The sequence below is a fragment of the Erithacus rubecula genome (genome assembly GCF_903797595.1).
Source record: "Erithacus rubecula genome assembly, chromosome: 21".
Classification (NCBI taxonomy): domain Eukaryota; kingdom Metazoa; phylum Chordata; class Aves; order Passeriformes; family Muscicapidae; genus Erithacus; species Erithacus rubecula.
Window position 1 is genome coordinate 4,028,220 of NC_136673.1, and position 20,965 is coordinate 4,049,184.

The following is a 20,965-nucleotide window of genomic DNA, read 5'->3' on the forward strand; positions in this document are numbered from 1 at the left end:
CAGGCTTTTTGGTGGGTTCTCCCCATCTTTCTTTTTTTTTTTTTTTATTTTTCCCTATTCTAAGAATGAACTTTTCTACCTCAGTCTAGTCTTACTATGTTTCAAATTTTTTTTTTATTCATTATCATGTTCTCTTAATGAAATCAGAAGTTTTCAGTACTTACCTCAACCTTTCAAACCTAAAACCTGCCATCTTTATCACTGGAAGTTTCCTTGCTCTGACAGAAATCCATGTATCTTTTTCTGGTGAAGTTGGCATTTTTGGGAGTTCCCTTGATGTCTCAAACTGGTTAAATAACACTGCATCCTGACTTTTTTTTTTTTTTTTTTTTTTTTTTTTGCATTTCTTCTTTTAGCTTATAAATACTGTTGTTGTCCACAGTCATTAATGCCAGTGATTTGGGATCAGCCAGGACAGGCTGGGAAGGAATCACAAGGCAGAAAAAGTTCTCCTATCCCACTGTTTCTCCATGATGGCAACAGTGCTGCTTATTTAACTGAGGGAACAAATTGAGATGGGGAGCAGATCAAGCAAACCTCTGGGGTAGGCTTTTATCTTTGGGGTCTTGGAAAAATGTGTAAGGTCTCAAATTAATTGTCCTGCTCATGCAAACCAGGATTAAAGCTTGCCTGTGTGAGTAAAGCAATGGAATGGCTTCCATGCCCTTCCAGTAGCACTGATTTATTTGATCTGTCCAGACATTCAGTCATGGGCAGGTTTTATTTTCAGTTTGCCTCTGAGTCAGTTTTAAATTTAGATTTTTTTATTATTATTGGGGTGGGGATTTTTGTTGGGGTTTTTTTGTTGTTTTTTAGATGAACCTCCTGGAAGACAGGAATCAAACACTGTTTTTTTTTCATGCCCATTAGGGTGCAGTTTTAAAATGAGACTGTCTCAAGGGTCTGAAGGGGATAAAAGACAAGGTGGAGATGGGAGGAGGGGAGAAACTGTTTTCTGAGGACATTATGTTTCCTGCCATTTGCTTTTTTTAAATTTTATTTGTATCTCTTGCACTGACCTCACACTTTGGAAATTATGCACCTAGTTTTTTATCCCTCATTTTTGTCTTACTTTTTTTTTTTTTTTTATTTTCCCCCAGCACCAGGAAGAAGAGATGCCTCATTTTGAAACCTAAAGGGGGGAATAAGAAAAGTCCTTTGTAATATATTGCCATATTATCACTAAATCCCCTGACAGTTGTGACACAGAAGCAAGTCACCTGTCACTTAAGCTTGAGGTCTCTTTAATTTTCTCCTGGAATTCGCACCAGGCTGTCTTTAATTTGAGGCCTTTATTGGAATTCTGAAACCTTTCTGCCTCCCTGGTGCTCAGATCTATTCTGAGTGCTGTTACAGAATGTATACAATAACCAACACAGGGATTCAGAGGGGGCTGAAGCACTGTTTATTTAACACTCTGGAGGGATTTTCGTGCTTATTCGGTCCTGGCTACCCAGCTTTCAATATCGCTTTGACAACCGTTATGCCCTTCTCATTAATTTTAAACAGTTAAAACACAGGAAAAAGAGAAAAAGTTTTCATTATTAAAGTGCTTTACTTTTTAATAACAGAGGATTCTGTCCGCCAGGGGAAAGGGCAAACCTCACTAATTTCACATTCATATTAAAAAGAGCTGGGAAGGTGACACTTGGTGCTGCCAGGCTTAACAAAAGGAAAGTGCTGGGGGCCGGGAGGAGCAGGCGGGGCCAGGAAGTTTTGTGTTTCTCCTCGGTGGAAACTTGGGAGTGACAGCAAGGAGTGGGGCAGGCAGGGGCTCACTGAACCTCTGCAGAGCCCCAGGCTCAGCTTCAGGGCACACCTGTGAAAGGAGAGGACAGAGAAGGGCAGCAAAGCTGAGGAAGGGTCCAGAGAGTGGAAAAAGTGAGGAGCAGCTGAGAGAACTGGGGTGGCTAAGAAAAGGAGATTTAAGGAAGATAACTCACAGACAGGAGGGGATCAGGATCTGCTGCCAGGGAACAAGGACAGGAGGAGAGGACACAGCCTCAAGGTGTACCAGGAAAGGTTCAGGTGGAACATCAGGAAGGATTTCTTCACGGCAAGGGTGGTTAAGCATTGGAGTGCCCATCCCTGGAGGTGCTCAGGAAAAACTGGACGTGCCATGGTTTGGTTGACAAAGTGATGATCAGCCAAAGTTTGGACTCAATGGTCTTGGAGGTCTTTTCTGATCTAAATGGTGCTGTGATTCTCTGAGATGGGTCATGAGCTGTTCTTGAGGGGACTGGGAGACAGCAGAGACCAGAAATCTGGGAGAGTTCATGTGTTAAAATAGCCAGACTATGTTTGGAGATGCAGGTGGATGGTCAGTCCAGGCAGTGAGTGAGCAGGAGCTCCAGCCCCAGCTGTGTTTGCTTTGTTGAGGAATTACCCTGTGCCTGGAAGCTGTGGGATCCTGAGTTTCAGAAAATGCACAGTACAGGGCATTTAAACTACATTTGAGGTCTGTCTCTGGCCTCATTTGCTGTTGGGTACAGAGTGGCACATCTGGGACAGGACAGCATTTTGTGTCAGGTGCTGGCAGCCCCTCCAGTCCCTGGGGTTTGTTTGTGGTGTCAGTGGGATGTGGCTCCTCTGGACTGGCAGCAGCACAGAGGAAAGAGGAGTTTGCAGCATTAGCGTGCAGATCTGCCAGAGAACAACAACAGGATTGCTGCCTTGGCACAGGCCTGCTCCAGAGTTCCAGGAGCTGGATGTTTGTATTCAGTCAGCCCTGCTGGGGTGAGGGGTCTGACCAGTATCAAGTTGCTGCCTTGGATCTGGCACTCTCACACTTGGATGCTGGCTCCTGTCTGAGTCACACTGGAGAACTCTGGCCCTTTGCTGGGAGAGGTGCACATCCATGGATGCTTGGCTGTGCACTTTGCTGTCAGCTTTCCATCACTTGTTTTCTGGTCCACATTTCCTTTCTCTGCCTGGATCCCCCAGAGAGGGAGAGAGCCTCTCCTCTCCTCCCAGTAACAGCTTGCTCCCAGGAATGTTTGTTTTCCATTTCCTGAACTGCATCCTACAGTCTGATCCCAGGAAAGCTGGAACACGTGCAAAGTTGCTCTTTTGGCCTGAGGAAGTTTATTCTGTCCTGCCTTTGGTTCAAGAGGCTTGTCCTGCTCTGGAGGAGCCAAGTGATGACAGTTCCAGTCAAATGTGTTGACAGTGAGGAAACTTCATGTAGAAATCCATGCTGGAATTCATGAGAAGTTCATTTGGTTGCCTTTGTTCACAGGTGCTGAATTTGGTCTCTTCTCTGGAGCTTGGGGGTGATTGTGGATCTCCTGGTCTCCTGCCCTGGGTGTTTTGGAGAAGTGCACAGGGGGAATTTGCAGTATCACCCTGAAACTCTTAGTGTAGGGTCTTGGGGGACTATTCCAAATAATTCCAGTGGAAACAAGCAGTGGGATCTGGCCTGTTGTACCTGGAAGCAAAAAAAAAGGGAAAAAAAAAGAGGGGAAAGGAAAAGAAAAGAAAAGCAAGGGGAAAAGATACATGATAGATGTTAGAAAACACAAAATTAAAACTGATTTGCTCTCCCCACCACACGGCGCTCACTGGCTGCTCTGACTTTAACATCTTTATCTGGATTTTTTTTTTTTTTTTCCTCTAGTAATATTGAGAGGATTACCTTTGTTGGCCCCTGGGTAGTTGCTGTGTGATTTTACTGTTATTAAATCTATTGTAAACTGCTTCATTATTCCTGACTCAAATTCTCTCTTTCCTCTAATCCTCCTGCCTCTCTGGTAGAAATCCTGTGGCAAGAACCCTCAGGAAGTCCGGGAGAGAGCCACAGTCCTGCAGACAAAATTTGAAAATCACGTCCACTCCAGCGAGGGGACTGTCCAGTGGGCAAAGAAAGGTCAGTGAGTTTCCTTCCACTTACCCCACAGGGGCTCAGAGGAGATGCCAAGGTTTTCTTCTGGGGCACAGCATCAGGGAAAATGCCTGGAAGAAACATTTTGGGGCTGTTGGGCTCTGCAGGGGGTTGAGGCAGGCCCAGAAGGCTTTGTGGTGATATTAAATGTTAATTTCTGGTGTTCCCATATTACGTGCAAATGAGATTTAGTCTTGGCTTTCAGTGGGACTCACATCTGAGGGCTCTGACCCAATCACAGGAGTGAGTGGGTTGTGTGTGTCATGCTGAGAAGAGGATGGGTGATTTCCTCCACCACATTCTGCTGCAATTCCCATCAGATGCCTCCAGTTCACACCAGGGGTGAATTTGAAGTGAAAAACAGGATGCAAACCTGACCAGGAAAGGATTTTGGACTGGAACTGGTTGTGTGGGACTAAAAAAGGCAGGAAGAATAAAAACTGGGATGGACTTTTTGATGGTAGCTGTGTAAAAGCCTGAGGTTTGATGTGCCATCTTTTCCAAGCAGGATGCACAGCAGTTGTCACTGTGCAGTGTAAGAGACTCTGCCCTTCTTCCTCTCAGTTTGGAAAATCAAGAGGAAGACAGATTTGGGAGAAAGATTAAACTCTTGCTGGGGATGTGGTAGGAAAAGATCACCAAACTGTCTCCTGAGAGGAGCCAAAAAGGTGGTGCAGGGTGGGCACTGTGGGAAGTCAGGCTCTAGAGCTCCTGGGCAATCACCTGGAATTTGACTATGAGTTACTGAGACAAATCTAAATGCAAACCCTTTATGAGAGACTAAACCATTCTTGCTCACAGTATTTAGGACTGGAGCCTTTCCCCTTCTTTTGAGTCTCCTCAAGTTATTTCAGTTCTTCAGCATTTCCAGTTGAGGAGGTCCTGGAGATAAATTTTAATGTTCTACATCATTCCTGTTTACCATTCTGTGTGCCTGCTGTGTGCACCTTCATACAGGTGTGGGACAGGTGTGCCTCATGTGCTCACCTTCTGAAATCACCTTCCAAGGGGTCCAAAACCATATGGGGAAATTGCTCTTGGAGTTAACACAATAACTGGAGAAGAGGAGGCTGTTCTCAAGATAAAAGTTCAGTTCAGCATGAAAATTCTTTGGAACCTTGAGAAGTGATTGTTCAGGAGGTCAGAGGTGCTGGGTTTTTTCTGAATGTTGTACTCCCTTCTTAGGTGATGACACAGCAGAGCAACCAGAGTATCTCCTGTGACCACCTGCTTACCCCAGTTATTCTGCATGCTTTTGATTATGTGTGGCTGTATTGAGAGGCAAAGTATTTGAAATTCTGCTGTTTCACTCTTTGCTCTCCCCCCACCACTGCACATCCCTGGGCTGAAATCTCACCCCACCTCTTGCAGTTGCAGAGCTGATTTCAGTTCCCTGGGGTTTGTAAACACCTTCCTCCTGCAGTGAAAGTGTTGGGGTTGCTACACAACCATTTTCAGGTGTATGGTGTCATTTTGTAGCTGCAATTTTAAATCCACAAAGCATGTGACTGACATGATCATAATCCTTCATTCTGCATACATGAGCTTCTTGCTTCTCCTTTAGGACTTCTTGTACCCCTTGCAAACTTCTAACCTGAAATGCCTGTGACAGGAGCAACCAGTGAATAACTCTGGTCCCACCTAAAAAACCTCTGTGGTTTCTCTCCAGCCAGTGTCACTGTGCACACACCCACCCACACACACTTGTTGCTGACCTCAGCATTAATAACTTCTTTAGCCAGAGAAAAGAAGCACAGAAAATAAATCAGGAAATGCTGAAACGTTGTGCATCCCATTTATCTTGTAGAAGAGCACTCCACCTCTTTTTCCAACTCTGCTATCTGCATATGCAAATTTTCCACTGCTGAGTGGCTTCCATAAGCCCCTCTTCCTCCCCTCTGAGCCAGGCATCATGAATAATTAACATGGCAGCTGGCTTTTGCTTTCATGGCAGACAATCAATTGGAAACTGTGCCAGAGATGCATTTGTTTCTCTCTCTTTTTCTGTTTTCCCCCATTTTCTGCCCCAGTCAATGTTAATCAGCAGTGTTTGCACTGCAGCCTGCTTTCAAAAGGCAAGTGGCTCCCTGCCCACTCTCCCCTTCTGCCTCTGGGTCCCCTGGTTTTCACACTCAAATCAAATGGTTCAGGGAAGGTGCTGCCCTTCAAACTTGATTGACTGATCAGCAGTGAGATGGGTGGGAGGAGGGGTCTGGCTGGGCCCTGCTACCTGAGGATGAACCTTCTCAAGAGTGGAGCCCCTTTTGGGAAAGGCTGGATGCTCATCCCAAGGCTTTGCATGGTGGTGCTTCATTTCAGAAAGAGCTCAGGAGGCAGATCCTGTGTGCCCCTGAGGTACAGAGAGGGGAAGGAAGCAAACTCTGCTTTCCTCCTCCTTGTTCCCCAGTTTTACAGCCAGCAGTTGAGCATTTTGCCTCCTCCTTTCAGATCCCAGGAGCCCAGGGCAGTGGCACAGAGCTCAAATCCATGGTGCTTTTGGTGCATCCTTGCCTCCTGCTCTGGCAAGGTGCCTCCCAGTGCCTCCCAGTTTACCCAGCCATGCTGAGGCCATGCCCTGGGGCCAGTGCTGGGAGCTCAGAGCCTGGTGAACAGGTTATGTCACCTGTCTCCCTTTCATATCTCATTACCCTCTCATCCCCTGTTTAAAATAACAACAAACCAGCCCATCTCACCCCCACCATACATAGAACACACTGGGGTTTTTTTTCTTCCTTTGATTTTCCACACTTATATTTCCTGGAGAAAAATGGGGATGCAGAGGTGCAAAGGAACAATCTAAATCCTTTGTCATATATGAGCACAAGTCCAAATCCCACTCCAAGGCAATACATGTTACCTCAGACTTGTGTTGGTATGGCAAAAACTCTCAACAGCTCAGGCAGTTTGTTCCTGTGGCATCAAGATAAGGAAGCCTGTACTTGAATTATGGCTTGACCAGCACTGTTACCAATCTTTGTGAGTTGTTTTCCTAAAGCTCTGTCTCTTTGATCCCAAAATCATAAAAGACTTTCAACTTTAAAAAAAAAAACAACAATAAAACTTTCAGTATCTGTCCACTTTAATTGCACATAAAAGCCAGAAAACATGGCTCTGGCAACACTGAGAGGTCTAAAGACCTGATAGTAAAGATTTTTAAAAGAATCTCATCCACAAAGATCCTCATTTCAGCCTCGTGGGTGCTGTAATGAACATCTCAGCTCTGAGCTGCTCAGAGGTGAGGCAGTTTCCTGGGCTGGGATTGTGACCTGCAGGTCCAGCCAGGCTCTCAGTTCAGCTCTGGGTTAGTGCCTCCCTGGTTCTGTGTGCTCTGACTCACAGCTGGATCTGGCAGATGTCTGTCAGGACTTTGGGAAGAGGGGAGCCTTTGACACTTTGATTCTCTAACTCTGATCTGGGGAGTTGGTAGCAGCAGCTTTTCCTCTCTGCACAACTGTGGGAGGTGAGCTCAGCCTTCATAATAACAGGATCTTTAGTACCAGCCATTTCAAATGCTCTGAGGCAGACAGCTGTATTAGCTCCAATGGGACTGAATTCAAAGCAAGAGCAAGTTCCTATTGTTCCCTTTGAAGAGTTATACCTTCTCATAGGTGAATTTGACCAATAACTTTATGAAAAAAAAACCAAAAAACAACCAGCAGAACAGGATTTTGGAGAGCATTTGAGCTGGTTTATAAGCCCTCAGAAGGATGGCCTTCAGACAAGACACTGAGACAGTATTTGGAATTTAGTATTCTCTTTTTTGGGAAAACACAGGTCTCTGGGTGCTCAGAAGCCTCTAAAAGAGCAGCACTGTGAAATTGGGAAGAAGGTGCAAAAAACTCAATCTTTTCTTCTCATCGATTGGGAAAAGGAGTTCGCTTTGCTCAGTAAACAGAGCTTTGATGGATTCCCTGGGTCCTTCCAGGAGCTGATCTGCTAAAATGACATTTTTATTACTGTTCATAAACTCCAATCTCTGGCTGCTGCCAAGAGATTAGACATAAGCTGTGGGCAAACTTGCTGGTCCGGTGGCTCAACAGGCAAGGGCAGGAGAGGTGAGAGTTTAGAGCTCACTGCAGTCAGGAGTGAGAGGCAGAGGAAGATGCAGGTGCTGCTTTGGAGTGAGGGCTGGGGAGGCACAGGAGGTTTAACAAGCAGAGGAGCAGCAGGGGATTGAGGGGAGGCATTTTCTGAGCTGCAGAGTTTCCTTCCTGGGAGTCCCTCTATTCCCAGAGCAGGGGCCAGCCCGGGTGTAGTTAATGTTCTGGGGATGGGGAGGAGCAGAGGTAGTGCTCATATTAGTGGATGATTGTCTTTAGAGCAATGAGCCCTGAGGGAAGGGCATTACAGGAATATAAAGATGGGAAGGGAAATTTGCACACAGTTCTATTATTTTTCCCTTTTGAGAAGGTGAGCTCTGTTCTCAGTGTGCTGATGAGTCAGGAAATCCATCCGGCTCTCAGATATTTATAAGGGACTAGCTGGTAACTGGTGAAAAATGCATGGACTACTGGGACTCTAATATCAGAGGAGTCTTCCTGTGCCATCTCCATGCTTCTTTCTTCATCCCTGCATCTCTGTTCCCACTCTCCTCATACCTGCTGGCACATCTTGAGAAATGTGCTACAAACTCACCTTTTGTGGCCATAGGAGCAGCCTTGCAGGAGGCAAACCCAGTGCAATTGGATGGAGCTTTGTTTCAGTTCTAACACCTCCCCAGCACCTCCCTTCCCCTTTTGGGATTGTACCAGTACTGTGCAACCTTCACAGGGTTTTAACATGACAACCCTGCTGGCCAGAAGGTGTCCCAAAGGACCAGACCAGTGTCCTTTCAGCTGGAACAGCTGAATCTTTAAGAATGTATGTGTGTATATATATATATATATATATATATATAAAATGCAGCAGCAAACAATTCTCTGGTGTTTTTCCTTCCCCTCAGCACTGCAGTCTTTCCTTTGTTCCTATACCACCTATCCCAAGAAACTCAAGCACATCTTCCACATCAAATCTCTCCACCTGGGTCATGTGGCCAAGAGCTTTGGGCTGAGAGATGCCCCCCAGAACCTGACTGCTCTTCCAGCTGCAGGCTCCAAGAGGAAAACCAAGCCAACACCAAAAAGGTAGGTCAGCCTGATGTTCCTGAGCCAAGGAGCATCGTGTGACATGCTGGGCTCTGCTTTGCTCCTCAAGGGTGGTTGGGCTTGCTGCAGGAATCAAGTGTAATTCAAAAAGCAGATCTGTTGGTAGAAATGATCCTTCTGCAAACCTGGAGGTGTGAGTAATTCTGGCAAAAGAATTTCTGCAAAACCCTGTGGGATCTCTCCTGGGAATAGTCTGCAGCAAGCCCAGAGTTGCAGCTCTGTCCCCTCTAGTGTGTGCTCAGGGCTGTTCTGGGTATTCCTGTTCTGTGTAAGGAGTTGGAGATTCCCTGGTGCTGCTGGAGGAGCCCTGAACCCCCTTCTGTGCTTGCAAGAGAGCTGAAGGTGCTCAGTGCATCTGATCCTGCCTGCTCTGAGTTGGTTCCACAGGACAGATAATCCTCTCCTTTGGGATCACAATGCTAAGGACATGCTCTCTTCCCTAGTGCAATGGCAGGATCCAAACCTCTGCCTTGCCAGGAAAATCACTGCAATAATTCAAAGCAGGAAAATCTTCTTTCTTTGCATCAATTGTGACTCTTTCCATGTAATTGTTGCTACAAACTCCTTTAGCAAACCTTAGCCATGCAATTAAAGCACTAATCCACATAATTGTCCCAGGGCTGTGCACTTCTCTTGCACATGCACCTATCCTGTGAAAAGAAAAAATGCAAGGGGAAGGGATTTTAAAATAAAAAGTTGGAGCCTGCATTGTCCTGCTTTCAGCAGCCACCAGGGACAGGCCACTGCTCTGCCTCCTGCTCCAGCTGACCCTCCTCAGCAGATGGGCAACAGGATGGGAATGCCCCTGTGAGCAGGGGATTTAAGGGAGCTTTATTTCGGGAAGAATAGCCTGATTAGCTGATAAAGAGCATGTAAGATGGTATGGGGTGGGCTTTGATGTCTTGCTGGCCCAGCAGGGTGTCAAGCTATGACTGACAGTAGCGTGTCACAGGATTACTTGGCCTGTAACAATGCCTCTCTCTGTTCCTGTGATGTTGCTACTCTGTTAGAGCTACTTTTTCCCTTGTTACAAACCTCTTTTAGACGGGGGTTCCTCCTCCCCAAGTCTTCATCCCATTATAGCACAGACAAGCTCAGGATACAGTAGGTGTTTACACGCAGGGCTGGGGGATGTGGAGGTGTTGGGACAAATGGTCTCAGAGTGATTTGAGAGCTCATTTGCACGTGGATCACAAAATTGGAGCTCAAGGAAAGTGGCAGGCTCTGCACAGCTCAAGCTCCAGGTTTCAAATCCAGGAGCATCTGCAAAGTTAAGACCCTGCAAAAAATAGCCAAAGTTGTGATATGCAACAATTGTTCCTGCCTGTGAAACTTGGTTCTGATCAGCTTTCTCTATGTGTGCTTAAAAAAATAAATAAATAAAGAGAGAGGGTAGATTAGTATTTATAGGATAGTTTAGAGAAAGTGAATATCAATTCAAATTCAGTCTGCACTTGCATAAATCCAAGATAATGCTATTAACTTAGAGAATTGCTTTTGATTTCACATTGACAAAGCAGAAAGCAAAACTTAGCCTGCCTTTTAGAAGACAAATGCTTTCTAATTGAAAAATGCAAGGCTTGAAATTATAACAGCACAGTCACAGAGCAATCTTTTTAATTATATTTCTCACATGATGCTGTGAGTGTTGGTTGTCGTATTACACATTGTCTCCCAACATCCGATACTGGTTTTTAATCAGGCTGCTCACTAAAGCCTCATCTCTCAGCACCTGCCTAGAGAATAAAGAACAGACACTCCAGGTTGAAAGTGGGGTAAAGGCAATCATTAAATGTTTCCTTAAGAGGACAAAGAAAACTTCTCATTTCTTTTGAAGTCTCCTTTTATGTTCGGCGCCTCCTTGGAGAGCCAGCTCGGGGAAGGTGAGACACAGAGAGGGAGCAGCCAGGTGTGTGATGTTCCAGTGCTGAAACATGGGAGCAGCCCTCTCCTCAATGCCCATGTTAACTTCCATGTATTTTTCAGAGGTCTTTGTGCAAACCAGCTGTCCCCTCAGCTGCAGTGGGTCTTGCAAAACCCCACCTGAAGCCGGAGCAATAATTGCTCGTGATGTTTCGTGCAAGTTGCAGTGCTGTGTTTAGGGGAGGGATGAGCACACGAACCAGATACTGCATATTGAGTTACAGCACATCAGCTTAGGCACTGTCTGGGCTCTTGCTTTGACTGCAGGGTGGAGGCAAGGAAGCTGATCCCACTTCCATTGAGGGATTAGCTGTCCTTGGTTCACAGTGGAGTCGCAGCACGCCGAGGAAGTGGCTGACAGGCCAGATAGACTTGTCTTTTGACTCCTTCACAATGCAAATGCCAGAGACCCACTGCCATTCCACCATGCACCCCTGTGCTGCTCAGGCTTTTGCATTCTGGATCAGTAGGCTTTCATGGGAATCTGTGGCAACTGAGGGTCTGCTTTCCCTTTGAAATCAGGAAGGCTGGTGTGTGCCCCCAAAGGCTTTCACTGCAGTGAGGAGTTGCAACTTAATTTGGCTTTTTTTGTAAGCTCAAGCCATTACAAAGAAAGATGGCTTTAGTTCAGCTGATTCTGTGCAACTCCCTGCTACAGGAATCTCTGATGCAAGAAGTGCTCAGAAAGCTTGAATTAACTTATGAATATCAAGATTTGCTACAGCATATGCAAAAACTGATGTAAAAACAAAGGTGAAAACCCCCTCATGCTTCAGAGTTTAGGTCCAACCCTCAGGTAAAATGAGATCAGGAAGAGATGTCTGAGCACTGCTGTACCTCATTACCACAGTGCCATTGCTCTGATGTGGAGATGGGCATGGCCTGAAGGCTTTGGCTGCAGGATCACTGTGTTAATGCATTCTTCAGCAGGTCAGATAGAATCAGACAACTCCTGGGAAACAGACCTGGTAGCCCTGAGTCCTCCACATGGCCAGGGCAGCAGTTTCCTTAGGGTGCAAACTCAGCCTTTTGCCTTTTACCTTCTCTCCCACCTCACATCCTTGGTTCCACTTTTGAACATCTTGGCATTGACAATTTTGGAAAGACTGATGCAGGGTTTGTGACTCAAGGCTGCAGCTGGGGCTCCCTGCACAGCAATTGTCTCATCATTAGATGCACTTTGCTTGCCAGTTTTTATGTGCATATTTAGAGCTTTCTTGATATCACTTAATTAGTCAAAATGCAACTTTGGAATTCTGCCCACTGGGAATTCCACTTGGGTTGGGCAGTCTGTTCTAGAAAGCCAAACTGGAGCTCAGGTAAGAGCATGCACCCATGGGCAAATGGAGCCAAAAATGAGAGTAAGAGACATGGCTGCTGTGAAAGGAAACATCCATCACCATCACTCTTCATTAAGGCAGTTCAGGGGCACAGGTGATGTTATCATGATGTTATGAAAGAAATCCTCTTATGAAATTAAAGTTTTATAGTTGTAAAATCCATCTGATTGTTTCCTGCATACAGCAATGCCCTTTATTACTGTCCTGTTCCACTGTGGCTGCAGCACAGAGCCTTTGCTCCATCTCTGATCAAGTTAGCAGTGCTTGCACACAGAGCTGGAAAACCTCTGTGCTGGAGGCTGTGCACCAAAAATTATCACCTCTCTCTAATTGAAATATATTCTGTCCTGTAGACTGGGAAAGGACCTGACAGAAGCAAAAATCCTGGGATGTTCCCAACCTCCCAATGCTGCTCTTGTCCTTTTCCATAGGGTGAAGACCAAGGGCTGGCAGTGAAAGTGAGATTGTGGTTTCTGTGTGGCTGAAATGCATTTGACTTCAGTAGGGCAAGGTGGGCTCTGCTGCTGAGCACATCCCAGTGTGGAGACCACCCTGCCCTGAGTGTTCTGGAGCAGGCTTGGTGCTCATTCTGCCTGGGTAATAATTTTCCTCCATCTTCTCAAGTGTCTGCATCAGCTGGGAGCAGAGGACCTGGGCCATCTGTTGACCTGTCGAGAGCAGTGTAGGATTGCTGATGGATTTCTTGCCCCCACTCTGCAAAAACAACAGCAGCAAAACCAACCCAAACAGGGTTGCATTGGCTGCAGATGGTTCATCCAATGCTATAAGTAGGAAAAGCAGGTGTTGCAGCAGCCTTGGCCCAGAGGTAACCCAGCTCTGCTGCTGGCACAGTGTCAAGGAGCTGTTGGAGATGCTGTCAGGCAGATTGATAGTGCAATCCACACTGAAATGTTTTCTGATAAATGGAACTGCCTCCTCGGGTCTCCTCCAAAGACACACCATGAGTTCTGGGACTGTGCATCAGAACTTCATCCTCCTCCTTCCTCAGCTGAGCAGTTTGGGAGCCTTTGGCTGCTGCAGGTGCTGGGAGTTGGTTAAAGGTCACCACACCTGGGCACTGCATTGCAGCAGCATCTCACACAGCAAGACAAAGGAGCAGGCAGTGATGCCAGCCAGGTTGAGAGACACCTCCAAGAAAAGCTCACTCACATTGAGGTGAAAAGATGAGCAGAGGCATCTTCTGAGCAGCAAACAAGACCCAGGAGAAGGAGATCAGTCCAAACCATTCAGATTTCCTCAGGGGTGGAGCTTTGGGCAGCACCAGCATCCCTAAGAGCAGTGTGGGTCCTGAGGTGGGAAGGGGAGCAGCGTGCTGGGAATAGCTCTGTAAGGGGGTGTAGAAGGGAACTGAAGCACAGGAAAGGAGGATTTTACTCTTCCCTTCACTGGACACTTTTTCTTCCAGATGTTCCTCTCCTGCCTTTTCATCATTCAGTGATATATATTTAGCAATATTCACAAGTTTCTCGTGTTTAAACAGTGAATAAAATCATTCCAGTTTTCTGGAAGAGAACATGGTTTTTTTTGTCTTTCAAACTTTGGCCTAGTCTTTTCCAGCCTTTCATGAGATAACAAAGTCATCTGGGGACAGTTCCTCTTTTTCCTGTTGTCTCATTGCTGAGGGTCTTGGTACCAGCTTTTGTGAGGTTGCAGCTTAATTACAGATGTGCACAGACAGCTCTAAACCTGAATCTTTCCTTCCTTCCTCTGTCTCAGTAAACTCTGATACCTAGACATGAGATCACAGCAAGAGATGTTCATAATCCATGTGTTTTTCCAGTGATGGGAACATGGCTTCTGTCTGTGTTGCAAATGCTTCTTTACATTTACAGCCTTTCTGTGAAGCTTTTTGCCACACTATCACCACACAGCTCCCTTAAATTAACATCCCACCTGCCCCAGCAACAGGGAAAACACAGGGAGCTGGGAGAATGGACATGGAGGCCAAGGAGATTAAATACCTTGCCCAAGGATGCTCAGGGGTGAGTGCTAAGGGCTTGCTCTGTTCTCCTGGGCTTTGTCTCAAACCATTGAGGGAAGGTGCCTGTGGTTATCTTGCTGCTCTGGCAGAGCCCCAGACACTGTCACCAGTTGGGCAGAGAGGGCAATTCACAGCTCCACAGCAGAAATCAGAGCTCCTGACCTGGTGCAGTTGCCTGGTGTGCTGTCACTGCAGGCTGGTGCTGGTGCTGTTCCCTGTAGCTCTTCCATCTCCTGCTTAAGCCCTTGACAGCTGCTTTTCTTCTGCCCATGATGAGCACAGGTTCCACAGCACAACTCCATTGATTTTTGTGGCCCTGGGTTAGAGGGAGAAATCTCCCTTTTCCCTGCATCCCTGCTTTTCTGTGTACAGCTGATCACCTCAGCAGGGAGTATTGATTTACTAATTGGGCAGCAATTTCACCTGATTGATAATAAAGTGTTGGACAACCTCCCTGCTGAGCTGCAGCTCAGCCCGGCAGCTACTGGTGGATTCCTTGTTCTTTTGCAGCAGAGAGTTCCCTGTTGTTAAATAAACTGATGTTGCTTGGAAACCCAGGAATTACTGTAGGAAATGCTTGGAGACAACAATCAAAGTGTCAAATAGGAACTTTTCCCACTGGTGGAGGGGGCTGAGCAGAGGATACACCTGCACAGGCTGTGGGAAGGGAGCAAGGAAATGCCCCAGGCAGCCAAGAGTTCACTTCCCTTGTCTTCCCTGCCTATTGAATGCATTGATCCATTGCTGCAGCCAGAAATTCTTCCTTCTCTCCCATGCCCAGCATGGGTTTGGACACCTGAAGGGGCTTTGAGGCAGTGCTAAGGTGTCACCTTTGGGACTGTTGAGTCCCTGTGTTGTCATCAAAGCTCACTGCTGTGGAGCTGCTGTTCAGTTCCCTCATGTTCAAAGGGACACACAGGTTTCTGCTCTGTTTTTCTGGAAACACTTGAGATCTATTACAGGTCCTTGCTGGAACTTGCTCAGAGAGGTGCACCCTGGAGCTGTTCCAAGCCAGGCTGGAGCTGGTCTGGTGAAAGGAATGAGATGATGTTTAGGGTCCCTTCCAACCCAAACCAGTCTGTGACTCTGTGGTGATGAGGAGGGGAGTGGGACATGGGAATGAGGTAGGGAATGACTGGTCCTGCACCCAAGAGATTGTGTTTGGAATAACTGAGGGTGAGATTTGCCCAAGGTTATAGAGCAGGACAGTGGCAGAACTCATGGTGGGAAAATGCTGAGTGAGTTTTTATATTTATAGCTGGCAGTTTAGGGCTGCAGGGACATCCATGTTGGAGTTTGGTGGCCAGGCAAAATGCAGCTACCCTTGCAAAAGCCAGTCTCTGGAGAGGGAGGCTGTGAGGTGCATGTGATGGCTGCAGGACACTGCAAGAAAAGAAAATCTGTTGGATCTGTTTGGTTTAGACTCATAACATTCTAATTTTTTCCTTAGTTTGTTTGGGAGGGGGCTGTATTTTCAAGCTCTGGATTTAAGCTCTGTTTATAAAATGTTTCCATTGCTCAGTGTCATTGGGCTGTTATTATTATTATTATTATTTCCAAACTGCTGTGTCACCTCATTCATCAGCCTTCAGGCACACAAGCTTCCCTCCTTCTCCCCACCACCCCTGCAAGAGCATTTGTACAGAACAAAGGCTTGCTTTGAAAAACGCTGGGATATTTTGCCACCTTTGTGAAAACCTGTCACAACAATACCTAATTTCACAGGAGGCAGAATTTCAAATCAAGCCTCAAGGAAAAGGAGCTGCTCCTTCTCTAACTTACAGCTGTCAGTGGTGTTGCAGGAACCCACCCAGCAGGAGAAGGGGTTCTTAATTCCTTAATTCCTCTGCTCTTCCCCCTGCCCAGGTCTGAGCTGCTGAAGAAGACCCACAGCAAGCGGCGCCTTGCTGAGATCCTGTGCTCTGAATATTCCAGTGGCATGGACTCTGCTGGAGCCAAGGTCAAGAAGAAGAAGAAGAAGAGAAAGCAGAGAAAAGCTGGCAACCAGCAGATTCCAACATAAGCCAGGCCTTTCCAGTCATTGGCTGTAAAAGCTGCAGGAGTGCCTCAGCCGGGGGTCAGGGTGACCTGCCAGAACAGCTGAGGAGTGTTTCAATTTATCAGGCAAATGTGGGAGGGATCCTGGGGATCTTGGCCTCCTCCCCTTCATTCCATAGGTCCAAGAGGAATGGAATCTGGGCGTGTCCTGTTGGACTGCTGCAATTGAATGTGGCCTCCTGGAGATGCACTGTGTTCCTAAGGTGGTTTTTTAGCAAGAGAAATTAAAAAAATGGTTAAATATGATTTTCAGAGAAACGTGATGTGTGTGCAGCAGAAAAGTGAGACAAGTTTGGGCAGGCAGGGGAGTGTCCCAGGAGCACCATGGAGAGGGGAATGTGCCCTGTCCCCTGTCACTGTAATGGGAGCTAATGAAGCCACTTTGCTGCCACCTCCTCTCCTGTCCTCTGTGTGCTGGGCAAGGTCTGTCCCTGGTCACTGTTACTCAGAATTGCCATCTGCAGTGATGCCAGTGGCAGGAGTGTGGAGAACTCTTCAGTGTGATGACACAGGATCCCTTTGGGGCAGAGCTCATGGGCACAGAACTTCTGTCACAGCTCCTGAGCTGGGGAACAAACTTTGTCACTGTGGGAAGGAGCCAGAGTGGAATCCAGCAGCCTCCAAACTTCTCCTTGCCTGCAGCATGTTGTCATTCCTGATTATGTAACACAGAGGGAGGATGAGATGTCTCAGCTCCCTGAACATGAAAGCCTTTGCAGGCTCTTGCAAGCCCTTGCCAGTAGTGACCCAGCCTTTTGGGGTTCTCTGCCTTGCCTGGGCCTGTTTTGAGTAAATTAATTTCATTCTTGCTTTTCCCATTTGCCATCCATCTTGTTGCCATCAGGGAATTGGGACACTGGGAAAAGGGATGCAGGATGTGTGCTGAGACTGGCACTTGTCCACCACAGTGTGTGAAATGAAACCCAAACTGCCCTGAGAGTGGGGAGGTGCCCCCAAAGCAGATTTCCCAGCTCCTACAGGTGAGCACCCACCTGTCCCTCTCCATGTTCCTCCCCCTGCTTCTTCCAGCCCCTCCTGAACACAGGCACCAAGCAAGGCACAGGTGAGAACAGCACAAACCCAGCCAAACTCAACTTTCTGCTCCCTGCACGTGCCTTCCTCGAGGAAAGGGATGAGGAAGAGCAGCCCACCCATGAGCTGTTTAATGCATGTTTAATGCAGGAGCAGAAAGTGCTTAAATAGTGGCAATTCCAGACGTCAGAAGGAAGAAAAGTACTGAAAAAGGAGTATAAACAGATGAAAATGATGTAAATGCAGAATTCAGGGCACCTACTTTGGGCTGTAGTGAGTCATACAAAGGATTGTAGGAGAGCAGCAATCAGCCCTAAAGTATTTAATTTCTGAAGTGAAGGTAACTTTTGAAACCAGAATTTTTATTTCCTCCCAGGCAATTATCAAACACTCAGGTTTCACTGCAATGCTTTTTTAAACACTTCTGAAAGATGATAAAAAGGCTCCAGTATCAAATTAACCATGATTTTGCAGAGAGAATGAAGTTCCAAACATTTATTAGATTAAAATAAAATAACAATAAAGCCCACCTGATTTTGTTACGAGAACTATTTGGAAAAGCAATCAGGTTTAAGGCAAATGTCAACTTAAACAGAAAAGAAACCCCTGAGGATGAAAATGACTCAGAATGATGCAGAGGGTGCAAGTTTGGGAATGATCTTGTGCATGAAGGGAAAATTCATGACCTTCTCCTGGCTGACTGTCACATAGGAATTAATAGGGACTATTGGCAAATTCATAATAGTAGGGAAAAAAGGCCAACACCACATCAGAGACATCAGGAGGTCTCATTGCTGCCTTTATTAACTAGGCATGAAACAGTACAAATGGTTATGATGAATAAGATTTTTTTTTTTAAACCTTCTTCTTTCAGCTTCACCATCTTTAGCAGATAGGGCTGGATTGCTTTGTGTGGTTAGGAATAGAGAGACTGTTAAATGAGAAAGTGTTTAATGAAATGCACATGCACCTGAAGTTAAGCCAAGTTTTCTCCTAGTCAGCTTGAAGGCTGATGAGCTAAATGTGTTTGAATTGTGGCTGGGTGGGCAGGAGTCAAATTCTGCCCTTATTTACACATGGGCAGCTCCAGATTGGCTCTGAGCTGGCTTCACCCTTGTACACCACTCAATTCAAGAAGAACCTGGTGAGTTGATTTTACTCAAATCATCCTTTCATTCAGGCAGGGCAGGGTGTGGTGCTTGGAGCTGTGAGCTGCTGTAGAATTCCCTCATTTCCACCACCTGCAAATCTCCACCTGCAGCAGGACCAGGGTGTTGTGTGTGCAAGAGTTCCATATCCTCAAGCACCCAAATGCTGGAGGAGCAGCTGGGGGTGACAGTGGATTCCTGAGCATGGAGCAGGTGGTTGCTGCCCTGAACTGCTCCTGGGTTTGTCCCCTCTTGCTCTGAGGTATGTGGTGTGTGCTGAGGGGGTCTTGGCTGGGTGGGAGCTGGGTTGGGCAGTGTCAGTGGAATTGCAGCTTTGGTTTTGGCTTTGGTCACGTTTGCTTGTCTGGATTGTGATGGAGGGCAAGGGCCTCACTGCCCTGCAGCCCAAAGTCCCTGGGTTTGCTGTGGAAATAGTGTCACTGCAACTTTTCTACAAAGCTGCTTGTGAGTCAGACCAGGGCTTAGCTGGGTTTGCCTTCCCTGCTCTCACACCCTGAGACTGCAAGGGATGCTCCTGTGTTTTCTCAGCTCTCTCTGGCTCTGTTCCTTTACACGTAGTAGGAGCTCACATCCTCCTCTCCTCTGCAACTGGAGCATCCTGAGTTCACACTGCAAGGCTTTGGATTAGGAAATAGCCAGGAGGTCACCTTGGGGCAAGGGTCAGACACAGGACACAGCTCTGGTCCCTGGCTGCTGAGAACACCATAACTAAGCAGGGTAGAAAGCAACAGAACCTCCCTGTTCACAGCACCTTGTTTCCTCCACAAACCTGGGGAGAGGGCAGGAAAAGCAACAGTGTTCTGGACTTTCCATTCTGACATAGTTTTGTTTGATGCCCAGATGAAGCCATGGAACATCTTGGTTAGAATCAGTTCTGCTGATTGCAATGACTTTGTGTGTGCTGGCATGTCCAGCACAGCAGCTCTTGCTGTGTCTGTTCCAAGGGTGCTGCTCCTGGGTAAAGCTGTGCCCTCAAGCTGGGTAAAAGCCTGGAAGGGACTTGGGAGCCAGGACTGTGTTTGGTCCTGGCAAACCCACTGCACTCTCTGGATTCAGAGCCTGGAGCTGACAACACCCAACCAGACTTTGTCCCCTGGAGAAATCCACAGAGCAGAACTGGTGCAATACTCCAAGGGTTTCCCTGCTGGGACTGGTGCTTCTGAGCTGTTCCATTTTTTTGCTTCATATAATTTCAACCCAGCACAGCCTGTCCTACCCCTGGGGCCTTGCAGACACCATCCTCTGGAAACATTTCTGCTCAGGGGTTGCTGTAGGAGCAGGGTCAGAGCTGGTGGGTTCTGCTGTGGGACACAGGCTCCCATCTCAGTCCCTGCACACAGCTGGAGGTGAGGTTGGTCCTTCAGCAGGTTTTGAGGCTGCTGAGATCCTCCCACACGTGCAAGTGCAATGCTCTCTGCTTAGAGCCTGTTTTACCTTGAGGCTTGACTGTGCTGTGAGCTCTCCCTGGCAGGAACAGCTCCAGCCCTCACATCCCCTCTTCTCTCTTTCCCAGCACAGCCATTTCCCCTTCCCAGGGCAGAGGTTTCCTCAGTACTCTGTCCTGCTCTCTCCTACCATCCTTGTAGCACAAACTGCACCCGGGCACTCTGTTATGGTGCTGCCTCAGACCCGTTGGTACAGGGGAGTTTCCAGCTCCTTCCAGATGTGAAATGACAAATTTAAATATTGCAATTACAAACGTGTAACGAAGCCGTGTACTTCATTAAAGTAAGAGTAGGAATATGCTATGGCTACAAGGACAATTAAATATTAGAGAATGTCTTTGATTCACATTCCTGCTGTGTAAATGGGAGGAAGGTTGCTGTATGTTCCTTGCCTTTGGGCTCACAAAATGAAAAGCACACCCACTGCAAGTTGTCCTTTGATAGATTTTTAATATGATTTTAAAGAGTTTTGTTTGGCCTCATTCTTATTCAATGAGATTAATTTAAAGCACTTATCCCCTGGGTTTAAGTCAATCCATGTAGGATTTGGGACGGGGGTTGTTGCCCAGGGAGGGGGTTGTTTGCAGGCCTCTCTGAAAGACTCCTTTCCCACTTCATTAACCCCGAGCTGGGAGCGACCCCCCTTCCTCCTCCTCCTCCTCCTCCTCCTCCTCGCCCAGCCGAGGCCCGGGGATTTACCAAACTCCCCCATTCACATGCAAAGAGCCAGCCCCAGGCACAAAGGCCGGGGGCTCTCGCCCCAGGCGTGGCTGTGCATTTGGCCGAGCCGACAATCGCCCTCCCCGCGGGGCTCGGGGCAGAGCTCCGGGGACGGAGCCGGGCTGGGACCCGGCCCGGGGAGCCGGGGAGGGGGATCCGGGGGTGGTGGGTGCCGGGGGGGCTCCGCAGACAGCCGGGGGGAGCGGCCGGGGCCGGGGGACCCGCAGCCCATCTGTCGGCTCCCCGAGCCGG

General features: G+C 47.3%; 2 protein-coding genes across 3 annotated transcripts in view; one reads left to right on the forward strand and one right to left on the reverse strand.

Moving 5' to 3' along the window:
• The window catches only part of DDX31 (DEAD-box helicase 31), a 43,344-nt gene extending 26,753 nt beyond the window's left edge, over window positions 1-16,591 (forward strand). For both annotated transcript variants that reach the window (XM_079324630.1, XM_079324631.1), the window contains exons 18-20: window positions 3,754-3,865; window positions 8,823-9,003; window positions 16,156-16,591. In XM_079324630.1, the coding sequence (XP_079180756.1) occupies window positions 3,754-3,865; window positions 8,823-9,003; window positions 16,156-16,312 (450 nt within the window). In that variant the 3' untranslated portion in view covers window positions 16,313-16,591. The remainder of the gene's footprint in view (window positions 1-3,753; window positions 3,866-8,822; window positions 9,004-16,155) is intronic.
• PRRT1B (proline rich transmembrane protein 1B) overlaps window positions 1-20,965 on the reverse strand; it is a 424,933-nt gene that overhangs the window by 11,435 nt on the left and 392,533 nt on the right. The gene's annotated exons all lie outside the window — the stretch shown is intronic.